This window comes from Urocampus carinirostris, chromosome 1, assembly GCF_059441175.1.
Source record: "Urocampus carinirostris isolate Australia breed hairy pipefish chromosome 1, RoL_Ucar_1.0, whole genome shotgun sequence".
In the NCBI taxonomy this organism is placed as follows: domain Eukaryota; kingdom Metazoa; phylum Chordata; class Actinopteri; order Syngnathiformes; family Syngnathidae; genus Urocampus; species Urocampus carinirostris.
The window spans coordinates 47,644,806-47,669,047 of NC_142349.1; the positions used below are offsets into that span (position 1 = coordinate 47,644,806).

At 41.3% G+C, this 24,242-nt stretch overlaps 1 protein-coding gene and 1 pseudogene across 2 annotated transcripts in view; both read left to right on the plus strand.

Moving 5' to 3' along the window:
* LOC148374950 (platelet-derived growth factor subunit A-like) overlaps window positions 1-23,486 on the plus strand; it is a 28,376-nt gene extending 4,890 nt beyond the window's left edge. The window contains exons 3-7 of one of the 2 annotated variants that reach the window (XM_088342885.1): window positions 2,820-2,969; window positions 5,655-5,845; window positions 19,365-19,491; window positions 20,647-20,794; window positions 22,389-23,486. In XM_088342885.1, coding sequence (XP_088199011.1) covers window positions 2,820-2,969; window positions 5,655-5,845; window positions 19,365-19,491; window positions 20,647-20,720 — 542 coding nt within the window. In that variant the 3' untranslated portion in view covers window positions 20,721-20,794; window positions 22,389-23,486. The remainder of the gene's footprint in view (window positions 1-2,819; window positions 2,970-5,654; window positions 5,846-19,364; window positions 19,492-20,646; window positions 20,795-22,388) is intronic. The other variant, XM_088342889.1, reaches the window with a different exon arrangement.
* LOC148374951 (U2 spliceosomal RNA) lies at window positions 7,340-7,515 on the plus strand (annotated as a pseudogene).
* Window positions 23,487-24,242: the final 756 nt, after the last annotated feature.

The following is a 24,242-nucleotide window of genomic DNA, read 5'->3' on the forward strand; positions in this document are numbered from 1 at the left end:
ACCATTTTGTGATTTAGGGCTATACAAATAAATGTGACTTGAACTTGACTTGACAGAGTATTCATCGAAAAAATGCTGACACATGATTATTTATATTACCCTCTTTTTGTATAGCCAAAGCATTTTTTTAAACTTGAAACACTGTCAAATTTTCCCCCACTTTGTAAGTGCATATCATCGTAATTGCGAAGTACATTAACGTGATATAGTGTGTCATGTTTGGCCTCCAGCGATGCTTTTGTGCTTGCATGTCGGGTTTCAACACGCATTGCGGGATAACAAGAGAAGTTTATGTAGTGTGTTTATGCCAAGATGTCTACGCACATACAGGTAGACTCCGCCCGCTGAGCAAACACCAAAACTCACCGCAAACATCCACGCTCTGCTTTCAGCATGCATGCAGCATGGGATGTGAGCAGACTTTATTATTTTATTGCTCCGCCTTCTCTAATATTCAGGGCGGCGACCAAAACAAGCTTCATCAGAATAATCGAAATAGCTGAGCAAGTGAAAAAGAAAACGTGATTCTTCAACGGAAGTCCAACATTGGGCAAAATCAGACTCACTGGACGCGGGGTTGTCAAGTGAGCGCTGTGTCAACGTGCTTACTCACTTGGGAGAGTTTCCACCTGCAATCAGAAGCGATGACATCATTGGCTCCCGTTTACCGTCACTTCTTGTCGATTGAACATGTCTTCACTGTCCAGTGATAGACAGTTTGTGTGACTAATCAGCATCACCTTCATTATCATTGCGTTGCTACAACAAAGTTAGAGTTACACTCCAATTGGGAAAACATTCAATATAAAATATACATCCACCTATTTTCTGCACTGCCTATCCTTTCTAGGGCGGTGCTGGAGCCCATCACAGCCATCTTCGGGTAGTGAGCAGGGGAAACTCTGAACTGGTTGACAGCCAGTTGGTGGGTACACAGAGACGGACATTTCACGTACTCATTCATAACTAGGGACAATTTGGACCCACCAATTAACCTGGCGAGAGCGTTTTTTTCTAACATAGGAGGAAATCAGAGTGCTCGGAGTCAAGCCACGTAGGCATGGTGAAAGCATGCAACCTCGCCACGGGCAGGTCGGTAGCTGGAATTGAACCCTAGAAAAATATACAGTATTCACTACTAATATAAAGTTTTCACATCTAAAATAAAAACGATACACAACTAGGATATTGCACTTAGATCCTTGTTGCAAAACTAAAATGTAGTATGTTGATAGCTCTGTGTTGATCCCTTTAGACTTTTTCGTTAGGCCCGATGGTGGCAGTTCAAAAAGGCGGTTGCTAGGGTGTAAGGATTCTTTCAGGATGTGTTCAGCTTGGCTGAGGTTGCGAGAGCTGGCAATCTCCTCCAGGTTGGGCAGGGGGCATCTGGTGATCTTTTCAAAGGAATGGTATCTAAAACCTCCAATTGTATCGCAAAGATTCCCAAAAACTTAAAATACCCAAGGAAACAATTTAGCTTAAATACTTATGGTGGATAATTTTCAAAATGTATATATTTATATTTAAATACCTTCTTGGGTGGCACATGGGCTTTTCAATATTGTCCTAAAATATTGGGCCTTGATGTTAGATGATGAGTGTTGTATCTGTAGAGAAACAATTGTTTGTATTGCTGTAACTGTCGTTAATTGTGGAGAGTTTTATACTACTATTAGAGATTCAAAAGAGCTGTACGGAATTTGGACCTTTTTTAGTAGCTGCCACTATCTCCTGGCTTTTGTCGCCATTTGAAGCCTCTGTTTGGCACATTCATGATGCGTTTGCGATTAAATGCATTTCTAAAACACGCTTGAATCAACTCAGGTTGTTGTTTGAACTCTACTTGGAGCAGACCTTTTCTTACTTTCACCATTTCCATCCTACACTAACAAATAAAAACAAAACAAACCGGACAGGGACAAACATGACGTCACCTCTCCATCATGCCCCCACCTCCCCCACCAACCTAATAGGTTCCACCTCGAACAGCTTTGCTAAAAATAGGGTAAAAGAAGATGGGCGGAGTGGAAAAAAAACTTTAATGGCTCTTTGAACTCAGTTAGGCATTGTTAACACAGACTAAATGAAGAAAATATTTAACCTTCGGTACTTTTTCAGGATACCTCAAACAACCTTTAAGTTTCACTTTGTCTTCAATTTTTTAAAAATTGGATTTTAAAAAAAGTATGTTTGCATGTTTTTTTTCAGCGTTATTACAATCACAATTATCTCAGCGTTATCCACAATTCTTCTACAATAATATATGTGTTTCTCTATTGCTTTTCTATGTATTCCGCCAAATCTCTATACAATTACTTAAATAATGAAACTTAAATAAGGAACCGCTCATTATTTGAAAAACTTTTTGTGGTCAAATATATGTCTGCATCCACACCTAACTGCCATGTTCCTTGCTAATTGGATTCTATACTATTTGTAAGGGGTATCTAGCTAATATCCTGGCTGATTACAACTCCAAGAATCATTACCTATCTTTATTTGTATTTCAATCTCTGTTTTGGATATCCTTACCTCTTAGTTGTCGTTCTGTATGTTTTAGTCCCTATTGTGTCAGTACATGGTAAAAAGGTCAACCCCGTGGTGGATTTTGCTTCCTAGTTTAAATCAAACAAACACCATTAAACGTGATAGAAAGTTTCAAATATCACAATAACTTGAGTTTCCATGCAAGGAGAAGCTGAAATTGAAAGGAGCTGCCCTGCCTCAGCATGCGCTTGCCGTGACTAAGTGACACGTCTGGAAGGCGACGCTTGGGCAGCCGTGCCATTATTAACGTTGCTGCCTTCTGTTTTGACGAGGTACGGGAAACGATGTCATCGAGGGGCCCAAGCATCATAAGCACCATCTTCACCAGCACCAGCACCAGCACAAGAATTCTTCTCGCCATCCAAGTTACTATAGCAACCTGAAGAGTTCGCAGCTTCACAGCCGCCGCAAGAGAAGCCTCGGTAAGCCTGACCTCATGTCGTCCTTTATGCTGTTATGTGTCGTCACATGGCAGTGAATTAAGGCAAGATGATGGCTACTTTTTCTTTCTGGTTAGTTTTGAGGGCTTCTAGTTTGATACGCATTCCTTAGATAAGAACTTACTTTATTACTATGTTCAACTTTCAACTTTATACAGCACAGATGAAAATTACTTCCTCATACCAGCGGGCAAACATGCAATACATACAACACAATACCAATAACAGCAAGGTAAAAAAGGAAAAGAAAATGTATGCATATAAAAATTTATAAAGTTTAGAATTAAAATGTACAGTATAGCCGGAGGCTAGATAGATCAGTTTTGCATTGATTTGGCAGAAGGCAAAGGGGTAAGAGAGGGTAGGGTAGGGAGAGAGTTCAGAGTCTTGAAAGCCTGATGGACGTAGCTGTCCTTGACCCCTCTGGTTCCTATTCTAAGACTTTGAAGTCTCTTCCCTGACAGCAGCAGGTTGAAGAGGCTGTGAGATGGGTGGTTGGGGTAACCTCGTGGGTTTTGTGTGTGAGGCAGGAATTTTAAATGTCTGTTATTACCAGGCTGTAATTATTAGAACCAAACTAGGCCCGCTTCACCACAAAAACATCCTACAAGTTAGAAATAAAATCTCCTAGACAATCACAATGACCCATTACTGGTAAGCTATTTTCGAAACCTGTCCGTAGGCTACTCAGGTGTTCTTAGGGGCCTCACTTGTGCCCGCGGACATCACGTTGGAGACCTCCATCTTGAAGGGACACTGCGTAATATTTGACCCGTAGATGTCACTCTACTCTGTAGTGCAATCAAAAAAAGAATGCTACAAAGCACAAGGAAGAAAGCTTAATGCTCAAATTGGGAGTGGGGCCTTGCCGGTTCACACAGCCTGCTGCACGGCAATAAATCCCTATCGTAAAAAGTCGTGGTTATATTCTTCTCCCGCGGTCCTTGATATTTGTTTCAACTCAACTGCTTATTACTACTACATTTACCTGTCTTCCGCTCAAGCGCTTTTGCCGTCCTTCATGGCGCTTATATTTCCGGCAAATGCAGCGTGACGTCAGGTGCAAAGGATCTATATGGGTAGGAAGGAATTTAAGAACACCGGTGCAGTTCAAATTAATGTTCAGGTTGAGGATGCACTTTTGACTAAGAGGCGAGACCACGTGTCAGGAAAGGAATATGTCCTTGAGCGTGAAAATTCCACTCATTCAAGACATCAAGTTGCAGCTCGCCGAGTCTTTTGGTCACATTTCTTAATCAAACGCCGGCGCTAAAAGTGGTATATGATCGAAGTGAGGACAGAGAGAGGGTGTGGGAAGGAGCAGGAGAGAGTGAAAGAGTGAGAGAGAGAGAGAGAGAGAGAGAGAGAGAGAGAGAGAGAGAGAGAGAGAGAGAGAGAGAGAGAGAGAGAGAGAGAGAGAGAGAGAGAGAGAGAGAGAGAGAGAGAGAGAGAGAGAGAGAGAGAGAGAGAGAGAGAGATAGTTACTTGGCTTGTGTTGCGGCCCGCTAGCAATGCGCTTGCATTTGCTTCGATTTCGTGCCAACTGCGCGATAGAAACGTTGAGGATCTTAGAACAAAATGCTCCGGTGGAATTCCTTTTCAACAGTACAGTAGGGTGCAGCACTCTGCGAAAACATTTTTTGTGTTATCAGACAATAATTCTTATCTAAGCATCATTCTTAAATAGAATACAAATATATTTGCAATTGGTTAAACAACTTAAAATGAATCTATAACATAATTAATTGAGTTCCCTCATTTTAGATATGTTTTATTTTACTGAAGAAAATACTATTAAAATAGGGATTTTTTTTATCTATTTACTCAATAAATCATAAAGAGACACTGTATTATTTGACCACTAAAGGTGACTGTATCATAAAGGAAAATAACGAACTAAGGAGACTCAAAGTGACAAAACCGCACCATTTTTCTTTTTATTTTTTAACCCTTCGTCAAGGCACCATTAGCAGCAAGATGTTGGGCAATCATGACCTTGAGATGAGCATAAAAGAAACTCACATTTTCTGACCTACGAGTATTTTAAAAATGGAAATGTATATGATACTATGATCTATTTTGGCTTATTATTCAATTTAATTTGTTTTTTTAATGATTACAGGTTTTCTTAAGAGGTGCTAAATAATACACAGTGTCTCTTTAAAATGAAATTATGATATAATCTATAAATTACTATCATTATTTGAAGAAAATATCTCATGTGAAGAAAATATTATATTGTTAATTTGAAGCATCATTGTTTTTGATTGTACAGCAATATTAGCCAAAATATAAAAATATAAAATTAGAAACACAAAACTGAGCAAAATCACATGGCAACAGAACAAGGATGCTCCTTTTTCATTTTTCCAACCACATCTCATTGTGGACAGTAGCTGATCACATCATGTTATCAAAACATGCGTTTATTGACCTTGACTGCGCCTCCCAATGATCCAAGATTTGAAACAAATTGTTCAGGTGGTGTGAGGAAGGACTTTTCGTGAAACATTTTAAGCTGAACAAAATACTCCCACGTAGACGGAGTCACCAAATAATAACAGAAAAGGACTGCAATAAACAGCTGGGAAAACCAAAAGGGAATAGAACAAAAATCCACAATTCCGTTCATTTCACCACTTTTATCTTTTTTTCCGTGCACCCCAGTTGAGGAGGCGGTTCCGGCAGCATGCAAGACAAGAACGGTGATCTACGAGATCCCCAGGAGCCAAGTGGACCCCACGTCGGCCAACTTCCTGATATGGCCGCCCTGCGTGGAGGTCAAGCGCTGCACGGGCTGCTGCAACACCAGCAACATGCGGTGCCATCCATCGCGAAAACACCACCGCACCGTTAAGGTAGGTCCCACCTTCCCTAAAAGACGTTTTTCAGAGGGAAATTTTTACCTGTCAACATCAGCCAATTTCTTCTCTTGTTAATAATTGTAATTTCCCATATTAAGCCATACTAAAGCATACAAACACATGGCGACACCTGTTTACTTACAAGACAGATTACATCGAAGAGACATGGATCCGGCCCGTTGGATGATTTCATCCAGCCCGCCATATGTACGGAGTATGTCAATAATGAAGCCGGTCTATATTTCATTTTTTACTAAAAGTTATGATTTTTTTTGTTTTAACAATACAAACCAAATGCTCTCTCACACCGTTTGTATAGCCTGGTGAGTTGGTTGAGGTGTAAAACAGCATTCACTCAACTACTAAAAATAGCATAATACTGAAAAAGCTGACATTCTTTTACTGATCCTGCCCGCCTGAGAACAGAAAGTCTGGATATGGCTCCAAAGCCAAACTGAGTGACATCCAATGTTATGTAACATAAATACTTACGTGTATTTAAAAAGAGTACCTTCATCTATGTTGGTTATTTATTAAAATTTATTATGTTTTTAATGCTTGAACGTTTTTTTTTCTTTTTTTTTTTTTACATCTTATAAGGTCCTAAATAATGCACAATGCCCCTTTAGGTAGGCTTGTAGTTGGTACATTGAAAAATACATCAAATGAAAAGAATACATGAACATTTGAATAAAACTTAAATATCTGCTACGTCTAAAACAACAATAATGTTTGTAGTTTGCATAATATATTGCACGAATGATTATATAAACTGAGGTCCAAAGCCAAATCCCTGCGGAATAACTGCATAAAAAAAAACAAAAAAGATGGCAATATGGAAGGGATGCAAGCAGAGCAAAGTGCTAATTTAGCTAGCCTGGTTAATCTCAGCCCATTCAAATCACACACATTGAACATTTCACAGATACAGCAAAGCAATTTAAGGGCCCCATCCAGGCAATAAATTCAGATTCGTTGTGCCTTCTGTAGCTTTGAAATAAACTCCATTACCCTTTGAAGGCTCCTTTACACAAATTTAGGAAAACTTTGTTCATAGCCACATCAGAACCCTCTTCTTGATGATCAAAAATCCATAAATGGATTTTTCATGGCTGTCCTTGGTCTGGCTATTCCGTCTGTATGGCTCTTTGTCTTGCCCGGATGCCTGGAAGGACGAACCTCACGTGTCAAAGAGCAAAGGACTGAAATGGCCTTTTTTGTGTGGAGTTCCCAGAAGCCTTTTTAGTCAGCTTCAAACACGTCCCCCAATTCTGTTCAGCGTCAAGTGTGTGGACACTGCGGCTTGGGATGAGTCAAACGTCTGCTGTATTTAGATGTAGCTCCGTTTCTCGAAGGCACAGAAGATTGGGAAATTGTTTTTGTGCGTTGGAGTCTGGACTTCATTGCCTGTGCTCTTTCATTATTGGGACAACATGCTGTCCTCGCGTCGGTGTTTGAATTTATTGATGTTTGTTTGCCAGCTCTTGTTTCTCTTCATTTCGAATAACCTGGCAGGGGAGATACCATGATCATGAGGGGGACTGACTCAGAGTCCCGACTCCTAGGCTTTGATTTTTGCATTCTGGAGATGGAATAAGAGCTTGCTCTGTCCACTCCACGCATCGGCCCGGTATTGCAGTACCTCCGGGAACGGTGCATTCGCAATGATCGCAGCAAGGCTTTAAGGCTAGGACCTTAGCTTGGCCTTTTGGCTGAGAGTAAGTGTCCCGGCTCCTAGGCTTTGTAGCGTATTATGAACTGACCGATAACGGATAATGGATAATGAATAACGAAGATAGCTAAATAACCCTTAAAAACCCCAAACCCCCCCGTCTTTTTGATTTGGACAGGGGTGGACGATGCAATTGTTACCATGGCCTTACCTGATGACGTGAATCCGACACTTTTCTTCTCTGACGTTCCAAGATTTTGGTGATATATGACATCTCTATGTCCGTGCACTATAAACATCACAGCCAATACAAGGAAATAAAACCAAGAGCTTGCTTTGAATTAAACTGATTAAAATTCATTTGTTAGTGTCTATGTTTAGGTTTTTCAGCAGAGGTGAGTAACTCGGTCCTTGAGGGCTGCATGTCCTGCATGTTTTTGGGGGTTTCTCTTAACTCAACTTCAACTCAGACAATACCATTCACCAGGACCCTAAACAAACTGCTGCTCCCTGCTAGCTTGCAAACATGAGCTTTGTATCACCTGATTAGAAGACGGGAAACCTCCAAAAACATGCAGAACATGCAGCCCTTGAGGACCACAGTGCCCACATCTGCCTTACAGCAGGGTTGTCAAGCGTATTTTAGCCAAGGGGCCAAACTGTAAAAAAAATATTTCATAGGGCGGGACAGGTAAATTAATTGTATAAAGAACTTGGCTTAGATGTAGGGTTGAAGATCTTATGGAAGCTCACAAATAAATTATGATTATTATTCAGGGAGGTTAGTGGCTATTGAGATATTTTTCCGATTGTTGTTTTTCCTTAACTAAGATTTAATCTCTCGTAGTATTACTCAACAGTAAATTTGTAAAAACAAAATAAAGCAAAAAGCAAAAAATCAAATAAATTAATTTCCTTTAAAGTTCATATAACTCCTGTAAATTAGAAAGTGACAAAAATAGTACACAGACACTAATTTAAGTGCAAATGATTAAAATGGTAGATTTCATTATGTCAGGTGTAATGTAAAAATGTTTCCCTCTTTTTATTTGTATTTTTTAATGTTTTTTAATAAAAACGCTAACCTGAACTTGTGTTCTCTGCTGTTAGATTCCATATCTTTTATAGAAATTAGCAAAATATTCTTTAAACTTCTGCAAAGACTCTTAAATGCTAAATTTGTATTTTTAATCCAGGTGCTAACAGATCATTTTCAATCACTGGGGATAAAGTGTTGTTTAGTGGCAAATGTTGCAGTCAAGAGAGACATCCATGCACTACACTTGAATCCAACCGTATTGCTTTACACAACGTGTCCGTGACTTCTATTTTAAGTAAAATATCATCAGGATTGATGTTTCCTCAGATGTTCTCTGGTTGATAAACGATAGTCAGAAAACGCAGCTAAGGTTGGCTTTGGCGACAACAAGTGGACATGTTGAAAACGGCAAGTCATTGTTTGACGTGATGCTGTTATGTTTTTCTCTTGTTCTTTTCTCAGTATTTTCTCGTGGTCCGTATTACATATATTTGCGGGCTTGATCTTGCTCACGGGCTGTATGGTTGACACCCTAGTCTTACAGTATTTGGCCTCCTCAAATTCAAATCGGATCTGGTCAGACTTTCTGGTTTTTGAACTGCTGAGTCATGTGGATGTGGGGGAGTCAGTCTGCATGCAAATACGTATTTTTTCTTAGTGTGAGCCAGTTTGCCGCGTCAATGGCAGCTCTGTCTGGGCTCAAACGAGACGCCGGCTGGTCGGGGAGACACTGGGGAGCGAGCCCCCGTTTGGACGGAATGTTGGAATCCGTGCCACTTTGTCCCCCGTGTGACACTCTTTCAGCTTAGTCACCATAGGCGGGGAGAAATATGTGTCTTGACCTTTTACGGTTTTGGAGCATGAAGATGCAAACACTTGCAAGTCAACTCATGCATGCACATACGCACACGCACGCACAGACACGCGCACACACACACACACACACACACACACACACACACACACACACACACACACACACACACACACACACACACACACACACACACACACACACACACACACACACACTAACTAACTAACTAACTAACTAACTAACTAACTAACTAACTAACTAACTCGCTTACTTGCTGACTTACTTACAGTATGCCACAAACAAACAAAAACGCTGAAGAAACATAGTTTTGACTCAAGGAAAATAAGTCTGTGTAAAGCTTACATAGGAGAGTAAATGTATTTCAAATGATAACCATCAATAACTACACCCCTGGCATCAAAACTGAGTATACCCCAAAGGAACTACACCCTTATATGTCCAAACAAAGCTTTGCTTGTCATTTCCTTCCCAAACTACCATGTGACTTGTTACTCTTACTAAGTCTCAGGTACGAATAGGGAGCATGTGTGTTCAATTTAAAGTACACATTATCAAACTAGTCACTGAAAGTCCCAATGTGGCACACCATGGCAAGGAACTCTCTGGGGACCTTTAGAAAATCAATTGTGGCACTACATAAGGCTGCTCAAGGCTACAATATGATTGCCAACACCCTAAAGTTGAGATACAGTACAGTGGCCAAGATCCTCCAGCATTTAAAAAAGAAAATCAAGGCTTGTGTCGGATGTCCAAAGAAGCTAAGTGAACGTGCCAAGCGTCACATCCACATACTATTTAGATAGTCCTTAGGGAAGATAATGACAGGAGTGCTGTCAGCATTACTGCAGAGATTGAAGAAGTGGGGGTCAGTCTGGAAGTACTCAGACCATAAACTTCCAGAACTTTCACTTAAGGGTGCACCCACTTCTGTTGCAAAGGAGGTTAATTATTGACGGCTGTGTTTTGAGTTTTTTTATAATAGCTTAACACAGACTACCTTTCAATGTGTCAAAGCATGGTTTCTTCTGTGTTGTTCTACCAAACACAAAAATGAAATCTCTGGAGAAATGTGAGGCGTGCAATCACTTTTGTGACATACTGTTCTTACTTACTTACTTACTTACTTACTTACTTACTTACTTACTTACTTACTTACTTACTTACTTACTTACTTTCTTACTTACTTACTTACTTACTTACTTACTTACTTACTTACTTACTTACTTACTTACTTACTTACTTACTTACTTACTTAGTTACTTACTTAGTTACTTACTTACTTACTTACTTACTTACTTACTTACTTACTTACTTACTTACTTACTTACTTACTTACTTACTGACTGACTGACTTACCGACTGACTTACCGACCGACCGACCTACTTACTGTTACCTTGTAATTAAGGGCTATGCAAATAAACATGACTAAAATTGGTCACCATCATTGTCAGCGTAAATGATCTTCCCACTCTTCAGATGAGCTAGCAACTGTATTGACAGGCAGCGGTGTGTGACAATACTGATACTGGCTAACTATTAACAAAATTCAGCCCATGTCACTAGTCTTTCTTAGGGATGCTTGTGAGATGCAGCCAGTGTTATTGAAAAACTGTAATTACTTTCAGTTACTAGTTTCTTCTTTTAAATAGTAATTCTGTGACTTGTACCAAAAAAGTACCGCATTAGCCTGAAAGTAACTATCTAGTTAGAAATTACTGTATGTACTCAAACAGAATCTGACCCCTTGAAACTGCTTAAACTAGCCATATAATAAAATAAGTAAAGAAGAGAAAATGTGAACAACAACCTGTGGAAGCAGTAAAGCCTGAATATTTCTTGATTTGTGCAATTCTGAGAGCTTGCAGACAAACACTCACCTAAAACACTCCATATCCATTTTGTCTCTGTACTTCAAACCATTTGAAGATCTCCTCTATCTCTGGGTACTTTCCAATATTATCTTTTTTATCCAAGAACGGTGTATTGCAAAAATTATTTTATAAATGAAAACAGCAAAATTTAGCACACTTTTGTTGTAAATTCTGTGCTCACGTTGCCCGATTGATTTCCTGTTGGTTTGTTTTTCCTGTTTAAGCCATACACCCTCCACATGGCGCCCGCTTTGAGACTGGGAGGTCGGTGGTTCGCGCCCCGGCCGAGTCATTCCTAAGACTTAAAAAGTGGTCGGCGGCGCCCTCTGTTGGCTGCGGCTGCATCGGCTCGCTACAACGGGTCAGGTGCAATCGACATTTCGTTCTGTGTACATTGTTACACAGAATGACAATACAAGGAAATTATTATTATTATTATTATTATTATTACATACACTGCCGACCATTTGATTTTAGTGACACACAACCAAATATGCCTATATAAGCTGACCCCCCCATATTTCAGTATTCAGTATTCAGGGTTAGATGCAAGGATACGCTAGGGATAATATGTCCATGGTGAGGAAATCAACGTCCTCGTACTCTGTGCTTGACACGCCACCACCATAACTGTATTCAATCGTGGTTTTGAGGTCAATATAAACATGTCCACCCTTCAAAGTACGTTGCTGGGGAACTGAGAGTTGTATGTGACAAGAGAGATGCAGGAGTACTCCGAGAACACTGTAATTCATGATCAGTAATGAATTAGTTGCGGAATAACGCAGCCACGCACCATGTAGTGAGGACAGTAGGGTTACAAATTTACATTAATAAGGTGTGACAGTACTCATTACCAAGAAAAGTAACTTCTTTCCAGGAACAAATTCATTTGTAACGCGTGAGTCCCAACATTGGCGGTAGCCCACGCCGGATGATGCAACTCATTTTTCAGCATGTCCTCTACAGATCAACGTCCACCTTGTGCTTTTTCTGACATTTATTTGAAATCTAAAAACATCCCCATGTTTTTCTTGAACCATGCTGCGGCTAGGAAAAGAACACACCCGCTGCCGCTTTGCATTTGTTCAAATACACCTTTATTTAGCCCCGATTTTCTCATTTATGCTTTGGTTGTGTGTCGTAAAAGTATGTCCTGCAATGGAATAGAAAAGCCATCTTTTATTAGAACTGATGACTGATTCACCTTACTCCCTGTGTGTCCAGTATTACAGAACATTCAGACAAGAAGTAAGAACACGTGTGAGTCTGCTCTTGCATTCTTTTGCATGCCGTGCACTTGTGTGCGCACGTATGAATAGCAATGTCTCTCTGCAGTAAACAGGCCACAACACGGCTCTAAATCGCTTGGGTCTCACTCTTTCTTTTGAGATAGAAGAAAAGATGAAGCAGCAGTAGAAGCGTGCAAATATCTACACGGTCAAAGTTTAAAGAAGAATCTGGGACATTTTAGTCAGTTTGCTAGCAGTCCACTCTTCCTAGTTGACTGTCGTCACACATATAATGTGAGAATGTGTTTCTCATGCTGCAGTTTTTGTTTATTTTATTAAATAAACACTGTGTAATTTGTGACCACCAGATGTCGCAGTATTGTGTAGTGCAACCGAAAATGAGTGCGACAAAGCACAAGGAAGAATATAACCCACGGACACTAAAACTGAACAAAAAAAGCACATTTTTTCTTTTTCGCCCTACACTTCACAAGGTTTATGGTTTTGGGGGGTACCCAATCACATCAACTCCCTTTGGGTGAGCCTCCTGTTATGTAACATAATTAAACATTTCTTGACCTACGAGTATTTAAAAAAAAGCACGTTCATATGACAGTTAAGGTATTATTGCTTATCATTCAAATCCATATTGTTTTTTACATAAATTAAGTATTTATTACCACTTGGAGGAACTACATAATACACAATGTCTCATCAAACAATTGACTCAAATACAACTATGAGATTTGTGTTTGCCTTCTTTTCACCAAATAATAAATAAATAAATAAATAAATCCATCCATCCATCCATCCATCCATCCATCCATCCATCCATCCATCCATCCATCCATCCATCCATCCATCCATCCATCCATCCATCCATCCATCCATCCATCCATCCATCCATTCATACATACATACATACATACATACATACATACATACATACGTACGTACGTACGTACGTACATACATGTTGAGTGTCATGCAAAAGACCTCAGGTAAATGAGGTAAATCAGCAAATATTTAACATTTTTGCAATTGTGGCAGGTTGTATTGTAAACAATACAAGTTTAGTGTTTGTCTATAAAATTTAAAACACGAGAACTTTTGCCCTGCGACTGGCTGGGAACCAGTTCTGGGTGTCCCTGGCCAACTGCCCGAAGACAGCTGGGATGGGCTCCAGCACCCCGCGACCCTACTGAGGATAAGCGGTGCAGATAATGGATGGATGGATGACTGGATAAATGAATGAATGTTCATGCAAAAACAAATCCAAATGAATGGGGAAACATTTGACTGTTTTGTAATTCCTAAACTTTCAATTTTTAATGTGGATTTTGTGAAAAGTATCGTAATAACAAACCTTTAGCAGTACATGCAGTATTTAAAAGTAAAATTTGGCAGTATCATTGAATAAGATACAGAAATCCAATGCTGTTATAATGCGAACATTTTGTTAAAATGCAAGATAAAAGTGGATCTAATGTAAATAGTTGATTCCTTTTCGTAATAAGAACCATTTTGTGAACCTCCACTTATAACTAATCCTTATTTTAATAGGCGTGAAAATCAACAAAATGGGGCAGCACGGCGGCGCAGTGGTTAGCGCTTGTGCGGCACAGTTCATGTCATGGGAACCTGTCGTGGGTTCAAATCCAGCTCCAGACTTTCTGTGCGGAGTTTGTATGTTCTCCCCGTGCTTGCGTGGGTTTCCTCCGGGCACTCCGGTTTCCTCCCACATTCCAAAAACATGCATTTCAGGTGAATTGGCCGGTCCAAATTGTCCCTAGGTGTGAATGAGCGAATGAGTCGTCTGTCCCCGTGTGCCCTGCGATTGGCTGGCAACCAGTTCAGGGTGTCCCCTGCCCACTGCCCGAAGATGGCTGGGATGGGCTCCAACCCCCCCGCGACCCTAATGAGGATAAGCGGTACGGCTAATGAGATGAGATGAGATCAACAAAATGCAAAATATTTCAAGGTCCTGTACAAAATTTAAAACCTTTTTACTCTCTGTCGCCATCTTCTTGCCTGAAGTCATGATCACAGCTTTAGTCAGCTGTACATTCCTTAGACGCTAGACTGAGAAAAAAAAACACGATGACTAGCACAAAGTCATTCTCAGACCCCAATCCCCCTTTGTCTCTCTACTTAATGTGTTGCATGACCTAAACATCGTTATGCGCTGCTAAAAGTAAGATAAAAGGAAATAGGCGTGGCAGGAAAAATAATTATAGGAACTCTTTAAACTAAGCTGGGTATTGTTACCTAATTGCGAAAATATTATTTTTAAGTACACTTCAAACGACTCACCCCACCTTGAATAAGATAAGAAAACTATGATTATGGACGCTTGTTTGAAAACATGTAGGATTTTATTCTAAACAAAAAAAAAAAAAATAGGTGCAGCCCTAGCTGCGACGGGACTTCTGGAAATGGTCCCAACCGCCACATGGGTTTTTGTACAATTTTCTACAAATGAGCGATGCGAAGATGCTGATTTGTGTCAGCTCTTCAAACTCCCACCGTATAAGGTTGCTGCTCATCATGAGGGCATATTTTGGCAACACGTCTCTTTTGATGGCCTTTTGTACAAGTTTGGGCAGAGGTCCTGTTGGGTCATCGACTCCCATATGTGCAAACCTCAGATGGAGATTGTTTTCATCTGGTTATGTGTGTTTGACATAGCGCGCTCTACACAACGCTACATAAAGCAGCGAGTGGCGACAAGGCCATTTGTGTGTGAGGAAGACGCGACCGTAGAGTAATGATGTGTTGATGGCCTCCTGATCAAAGCACAGACTTGACAGAAGCAGGCGGATGTCGCTGCACAGTTTGTTTGGGAGGGGGGCCGCAACCACAGAACCTTCGCCTCCTTTGCAGGCCTGACACAAGTGAAAACTCTAGCTGTTACCTTGGTGACAACAACTCAGTGACAGGAATCTCACTTAGTCTCACATGGAACGGGAGCAGTCTACTGTATGTGTGAGCAAAACCGGCAATAGAAAAAGTTTTGTTCTTCTGTATATCGTAGATCAGGGGTGGGAAAACTGCGGCCCTGTAGGCTTTTTAATCCAGCCCGCTTAACGGAAATGGTCAAAGTGTAAATATTACAAAAACACCCAAAAATTACAAACACAGTAATACTATAAACCTAAATATAAAACAAGGATCTCATATATTATGTGCAATGCCAGTGTTTCAAAACCAATTTAATGTGACTGATCGTATGAGAATCAAACTTAAAAAGAAATATGACTTATACATTTTCGCATGTATATTAATTCATAAATAAAAAATGTGTTTAAGTCTCCAGTACCAACTCTTTTAAATTTGTTAACCCAATGTGGGCCGCTTCTAAAAAAGTTTGCCCACCCCTGCTCTGGATGAAGAATTGAGTTTGAAGACATTTTTAGTGTGGAGTAGAAGGTCATGGGAGGATCCGGTCTAGGGGGGACTCAACTACTGCCGTGCCGGCTGGATCACATCAGTACTGTATGTATTTTATTCCGTTTCATTTTTTCCCCTCTGTTCTCTCTTGTGACTTCATCCTCGACTGCTGGAGTCTGATTGTCGGTTACATCAAATCCCTGTTCCCTCCCTGACTCGCTCTGCTGCCGCTTTCCCAGTTTGCTCGCTTGACCCCCGCAACCCCCTCCATTGTTCTTCGGTGGACCATAAAGATGCGATCGGAAAAATTCTTTGATATTTGATCCTGGGCTTTCTGCTGCCCTCTGATATTCACATCTGGCAATCCGTTTTGGGAGCTGTGCCACGGTGGGTCTTTGTGGGCATTGAGGATTCCCTCCAGATGTGATAAATGCTCCCCTTTCTTTTCGGGTGCACAGGGTCTGTGATAACCCTGCCGCTCGTCAGGCTGAGTGCATGTTATGACGGGTTGAAGAAGAGGACAGCAGCAGGTTGTCTCACCTCTTTGTGGCCCTGCACACCCACGACCCCCTCCTTTATCCGTTCCTCGGAATATCATTTCCTCTTTCTCCTAAGTAGACTCAAAGAATTTCTCTTTGTTATTGGTGGGCACACATTCTTATTGTGGAGCTGGCCCGAAAATCCACCCAGCCACTCGGTCTCTTTTGATCCCTCAGTTCATTGAAACAAACTTTCCATTATTTATTTGCGCTCCATTTTTGTCTTACTTTCATGTTTTTGTAGCCCCTCAGTACACATCCACATCCCCCTTGTGTTTTTCTTGGAAAGCATGAGTAAAACTTTCCTCTTCGTCAAGCTCTCATCGGCACTCTGGGAATTCCCAATTAAAAGCGCGCAAGACAATCGCGCGTCACACAGAGGCTGTTGTCTGAGGGTGGGGGGTTCTTGGGACTCACCAAAGTAGGGGCACTTCCCAGAGCGTCCTGCCTCACCCCTACCCTGTGGATCGGATATCATTCCCTCAAGCCACTCAAGGGACTCTTTCTCAGGGCCTCGGCTTTCTGGGAGCAGTTTGATTTATACTAAGACTGTGGGGGCCCCCTCAATGTAGCATGGGGTTCTCTTTTCTGATGTGTGTGTTATGTCGGAAGTCATTGACTGCGCTAGATGAGAAACTTTTGTACTTGGAGCGGAGACATGCATGTGAAACAAATCTAGCCAGGAAAGTAGAAGGGAGGGACCATGTCTCAAAGGTAACACCTTTCCGTAACACACACACAGAAGAGAAGAAATATGGGAGAGATGTTGACAAAGTAGGCAGTGCTGGATGTTATTCGAGCAAAGTATTGTTTTGCACACATTCACACAAATATGCTCAAAGTTGATCACCTTGCAGTGGAGGCAGAGAGACCTCGAAGGTCAACTGTTACAGTTAAACTCAACTGTTTTTCTTGTTTTAGTCTCAGATTTGACTCAGACTGCTTGGCATTTGACTCAGAAAGAAAGTTGAAACAGAATTTTCCAGACTGTCCAAATAGCATGCAATTGACCCAGTTTGCAACATGAAGTTTAACGCATCTCACGGGTTCGACCAAAACTTGAATCAATTTTGACGTTGACTCGATAAATCTTGATCTGATAGTATGATCATCACTGATTTTAATCAGTTCTGTCTGTTGATGAGTAAACGATAATAGATTGCGCTACTTTGCCGCAATGCTGCAGATGCAACACAAATACCTGTTATGAAAAAACTATTGTTGGAAACAACTCTTGAATTTGCAGTCTTCGGGGGTAATATCTGAGGGACTAAAAAGAGTCACTGCCACACACCTGTTACACTGCATCCTAAAAATGCAGGGGATTCAAACAGAGTTTAATACAGTTCTAAATGGTCAATAGAAAAGGCTCTCAATGTGGAAGCTCAACAAAGCTAACAAAATACAAAGCAAAACAACTCACACAATGTATCAATCAAAAAATATTCTACCTGCTAAATTCACTGTAGGAACACATTTGAAAACAAGAAAAAGTTTCCTCATTACGTAGGATCAATCTTAATCTGATGCTGATTGAGCTTTACCAATGTTTTCCAGCATAATTAATGCCAGGCTAGCATACTGTCCTCATTTTTTGCTGAGAACAATAAAGCCTTCATACAGTCGCCTTTACCTTATCTGGCCCGTGTTTGCATTTCTGCACCGAGTAACCTAGAAACTTGCCGTTAATAGGTTACACATGAATGTCATCTGATGCTGTTCATGATCAGAGTCGGCCACCCCCCGCCCCACCTCAAAAAGCCCCTTTGTGTTTGCAAACACAAGGCGGCAGAGTTCGCTTTACATGGCCGAGCCGTTGACGATCGCCTCGCCCTTACTGTGTCAAGGCCCGATAATGGTAAACACGCCATCTCCTAGCCAGACACCATTGTCCTCTGTTTGCTCACTGCATACCTCCTTTTCTTGCTCACCGCATTGCCCCCATCTTCTTTCTTCTGTTTGTAGAGTAAGACACTTTTACAAAGGCTATAATGCTCCCTCCTATTGCTGCCTGTTAGGGGCTGCCCCCTTTTAGGGCATACTATTGGCATGAGGGGCAGCATGCTTCGTGAGTGTCAACATGCTTTGTTTTACCAGAAAGGCTTGGTATGTTCACTTGTCTGTGTGACTAATTCCCTTCCGGGCATCGGGCCAGGACAGGATGGAGAAAGAAAGCATCTCGTGTCTTCTGATGACCGCATCACCAGGGTGAGGCGGTGTGAATGGTTGTTGGTTCATATCCGAACCTCTCTCTTGCGCTGAACTTGATATGAGCAGGAGAATGGTCTGGTCAGGATGTAATATTGTTTCCATATACCCTCCAGGCCTTGGCTGGTGAACGTGGACGTTACCTGCCGGTATCACTAGGATTCAAGAGAAAAAATTATTGTAGCCACTTTCCTTGTTACACAACCTGATAACGTAGCTTCTACAGGCTCAAGGTTTGGCATTCCTATAATTCTTCTTGCTTTTTGGTACACTTCAAGTGATTTCTATCATCCATAAAGACCAATCGTTACTTTTTAGCAAACCGATTTTTGTTGTGGTTTGTTCCAAGTCATTTCAAGACCTATTGCCCATCAACACACTTATATGAACTGATGTCTCTCAGCCGTGGACACACCCAAAAATAGAAAGTCTTTAGGCAATTGTCTTATTGCTTCTATGGAAGTTAACATGTTGGGACAAGGTGGATGTATTTCACTCCAGGCCTCTAACTGAAGCATACAGTAAAAATGGGGGATTTTCCAGTCCTCGTCCGTACAAATGCTATGATTTTTTTTTCCTGTCAAATCACAAGAACACATGTAATATACAGTTTATACGACACTCAGTCGACCACCGGCCAAAGTGTTGACCTTACAAGAGTGCTGCAGTCAACATGTGCTTTTAATTGATATTCACTGTCGACCAATCTTTATAATCCTGCAGGTAGCCAAAGTGGAATACATCAAAAGAAGGCCCAAGCTGAAAGAGGTCTTGGTACGGTTAGAAGACCACCTGGAGTGCGTGTGCACGTCACAGCATCACATTGTTGAACACTCCGATGCAGAAACAGGTAAACTTCCCCACCTGTTTCTTGAATGTGGCTGTTGCATAGACATAATTAGGGAGTTTTCATACCAGTACGAGCAATTTCTCGTTTTCGGTTTAAAGATATTCATAATCTGGGATCACCTCTGAGATATTCTGATTTTATTTCTTCAGTTTGGTGAAAATTATTTCCCCAAAAAGTTTAATCCAGTAAGGCTCATATTTTTGTCAGCTCCAGAGGAGAGCAAATCTCAGAACATAGATCAGTGATAGATGTGTGACAACTTCCGTACACATTTTGATAACATGCCTTAATTTGAAATGAAGACAAATAATTGAGATCCCCCATGTAACCTCTATATGAAAAACTTTTTCAAAACAATTCAGTTCAGAGACACCAAGGTTTGAAAGCATCCTAATTGACAATTTATCTGACCAGTAGAGGAAAAAAGAAATCCCCAACATTTGCCTGTCCTAATACTTTGATGTACTTTCCTGCTTTCTTCGTGTATGCACTAAGTTCCTCCGGCTTTGTACCAGTCGACCTTTTCCTTGACACACCTGTCATGCTCCTGCCTATTGCAACACTGTTAAGTGTCAAAGCCAAGGCCCACGGCAAGATTTAAAGGAAATAGTGCCAGTGCGGTTTCTCAAGAAAATTTGTGTCAAATTTCTAAATTCCTTCGGGGAAAATAATTAATCCACAGTAAATACTTTTGGTGCCTTCTGACTTAAAAAAAATTGTATCATTGGTCTTTAATTCAGTCTTATGTAGCAATTTTGGACACCATATATGGTCTCATAGTCTTTAACCCGTGTGAGACTTGAGAATACACCGTGGCTTGCTGTAAAGATTGAACAAAAAATAGTTAGTCTCAAGAGCAAGCATTCATGGGAGTTGGGATATGATGTTCAAAGGCTGCTTGGCATGAGTCCAGGTAAAAGTCCAGCCACTCAAGTTTTACCCATCGGTGACTCGGTCTGAAGCCTTTCTCTCCCTCAGCTCAGATGAGTGCAAAGATAAGGCGTTAGAAGTATTTATGAATGATATAACTTTGTATGCGCTCGTCCTTTCCTAGGCCTCTTCCTATACTATAAACCCTCACTTGCTTTCTCTTTTAACCCCCAACTCACCATCAAAACTCCACCCTCCTTCCTAATCCAGCCTTTGTACTTTCAGGCCACCATAAAGCAAAAGGTAAAAAAAGGAAATCTAAAAAGCTAAGGGCCTACAAGGATTTATTGGCGACGTAACATAAGTTGCGCCCGTTCAACCCCCTTACCCTCCACCAATTTTCCTTTTCAATGGAAAGATGTGAAGGGAACAGGTAGGCGTCCTGTCGCCTCTCCAGTCGGGTGCCAATCACAGTCAAGCCACCAATCACTATGATTTGCTGAGGTTCTTCAGGCTCCTCAATCGCAATGTTAAGGCCCGGTCACACAGCCTTTCACGGGCGTATCGAGGCTGAATCACGGCCAGAAATCTCTGCCCGTGAAGCAGACGCTGTTGGACGCTTTGAGATCGCGATACAGACGAGATACAGCAGTGCTTTACACGCAGTAAGAAATTCACACGCAGTTGGCCGCGCGAAAAAGTTTTGCGCTGCTCAAAACTTTAGACCACGGGTAACCGTGGGCAGCACACGTGGTACACACAAGGTAAAGACGCGGTTCGAACGTGCTAGGACGTGCTACGGCCGCGGCCAAGACGTGGTAGGCGGCGAAATTTTAGCGGGTAATCGCGGGTGGAGCACGGTCATAGCACGTTTGTTCTGCGCCTGTATCGCGGTGTTATCACGTGCATTAGCGTGTGTACTGCGTGTAAGCACGGTCAAACGCGATGCAGCCGCGGTTACCCGCGATAAGGACGCGGAACAGTCGCCGGCGTCTGTTTCGCGGGCATACCACAGGTAAACAGCGGGTTTAGCCAATTTTGCACATTTTCCACCGCGTCTGCTTCACGGGCAGAAACTTCTGGCCGTGATTCAGCTGTGATACGCCCGTGAAAGGCTGTGTGACCGGGCCTTTACTGCATGCATGCACTGATTGCAAAGCATTAGCGGGGCACTGCTTCACTGTCATGTTGCCTCCGTCCTGTGTAATGCGCTTGCGTGGTTTTTGTCACTATTTGAAACAAATATCCATATATTTGAACTCCACTTACAGCAGACCCTTGGAACTCATAAATTGTTTCATTCAAATTTAAGATCAAGATGAATTCTGTACAGTCGCACAGTGAAGACAATGTTGGGAACCATTACAAACTAAAATGGCGCTGAGTAAATTATGTTTCATCATATCATGAATGTTATTCATATTATTATTATTATTAAAGGTTTCAGGTGCAGCCCATAAATAGGGACAAGGCCACAAAGAATATACAGTATATGTATAATGAAAATATAAATAAATATTAAAAAGTGCCTTTTCCCTTGATTTAAGGTATTTTGTTATCATACATAACAATACATTTTAGGTATTTGTACTAAGATTTCTGATGATTTAGTAAATTTTGAACAAAACACTATAAAAAAAGTTGTATAAACCTTAAAAACTAGCGAGTGTGTGAGCACTGATTCCTGCCGTAGATGTCAGTGCTAATACCTTCATATGGCTGCTTTCTGATTCACAATTAGAAATGAAAATGATAGAAAAGTGATGATAAGTATGTAGGTTTTATTTTAAAGATCCATCATTGTTTATTTACAAATAATTTAAACCAGTGAGTCACACAAAGCCAACATTTATTAGTGATCCCATTTTTTTTGCTCGAGTCAGTTATTTTCTATTTATTGAATCTCAAGGGTCCGCTGTATTTGGAGCTCACATTTGCATGCACCAATGAATCCAATCAGGCACCAGCTGAATCTTGCTGCATGTGTTTGTGTTCTAACTGCATCCTCTCCTATTTCTTCCTACCAGTGGACGTAAGGTGAAGACCTCAACATGGGCTCATCGTCGCCTCATAAAGAACTTTTACCTTTAAGACTTTCGAACATATGAAACTATGATGCCAAAGGTGCTTTTTTTTCTTCAAACAAATCTGATAAAAGAGAAGTGAGTGATGAAGAGGAATGGAAGCCGCCGAGGGAGACGCTGAAAGGGATTTTCCTTCACTGGACTCAACGGCGCTGTTACAAATCGGCAGATCATCCCCTGCAGGGTGAGGCAGGGCAAGGCCAAAATACGTCAGCTGGCAAAAGAGACAGAAGACGCCGACGCCGACGCCGTCATCTAGGAGCCGACCCGAACGGCTCCTGCAAACTATTTATACTTGAGGACACTGGAGAAGACTCGCCCAGTCTTTACTCTTGTCATCCTATTATTTGTAATGACGATGTATCGAGTTTTGTGTACGCTTTGGATAATGACGGGAGGAGATGCGGGAAAGCCAGTTGCAGGAAAATGCTTTATTTTTGTTATGAATTATACTATGCTTACGTTTCATAGGTTATTGAATGTACTTAATCCATTTGGAAAAGAAAAAAAAACATGTCGTAAGTGTCCCTTAATATGCGTGAAATATGCAGGCGCTATCAGGATTGTATGCAGACACAGCCGTATCACCGTACTGCTGATAAAGACGATGCCCACCCAGTCTGCTGTAACTCACACACCTAAATGTACATGAACACACAGAGGAAAGTCCACTTCAAAGAGTGAGTGAAAAAGCAGAGCATGAATGAAATCCTTGTTTGGAGCCCGGCGTTGCTTTTCACGCCGTCCGCTCGTGCACACATGTCAGTCGACACCATACGTCCCGTCAAAAGGAGAGCACAGGCTACCGAACAATCCGGTGAGTCACATCAAAAGCGCGACGCTATCAGCCGAGACCAGACAAAGTCCGACCATCGCCAAGGGTGCATTATTTATGTCTCGTCACATTTTCTTGATTCAGACAAACATAAATATCAATTACTAAAAGGTTTTTTCGACTAGAAAACAGGACAAATTCATTGGATGAAGACGGCCGTAATCATAATTTATCTATTTATGTTCAACAATAAATGTTCATCAGTTGTTCCTGACTCTTGACTCTTATTTGTTTTGGAGGATGATTTGAAACAGCGACAATGTGTATTTATATTCATTCATTCATTTTCCATACCACTTATACTCACAAGGGTTGCAGATGTGTTGGAGCCTATTCCAGTGGAAATTGTACAATGGGTAGGGGACACCCTGGGTTGGTTCTACAAATAGACATGTAACCAGTTATACTTGCATTCATTTATAGGGACAATTTGGATTCACCAATCAACATGCTGGCACTGTGGATGACTGGTTAGCACATCCGCCTAACAGCTCATACATCTTGGGATCAATTCCAGGTTCTCTCCCTCACTACAAAAAACATGCATTGCAAGTCGAGTGTTAATTCCAAATTGTAATAGGAATGAATGTAGGAGTGAATGGCTGTCTGGCTCTGTGTGCCCTGCAACTGGCTGGCAACCGGTCTAGAGTGTCTTCTGCCCACTGTAAACAAATGAACACCAGCACCCCAACGACCTTAATGAGGATAAGCGGTTTGGAAAATGGATGGATGGATGGGAGAAAACCAGACTCCCGGAGAAAACCCATGCAAACTCAGCACTGTATGTAATCGAAGGTGTGAAAAATAAACGCCTGACGTACAAACCTGCTTTGTTCAAGTAAAGTGCTTAACTGATATTTGTACATGTAAGGTGTTGGAACTGATATTTGTATACCTTACTATTTCCGCCCTACGTGGAACAAATTGAAAACCGTCTCCTTGTGAATCGGTGATGTGCTGTG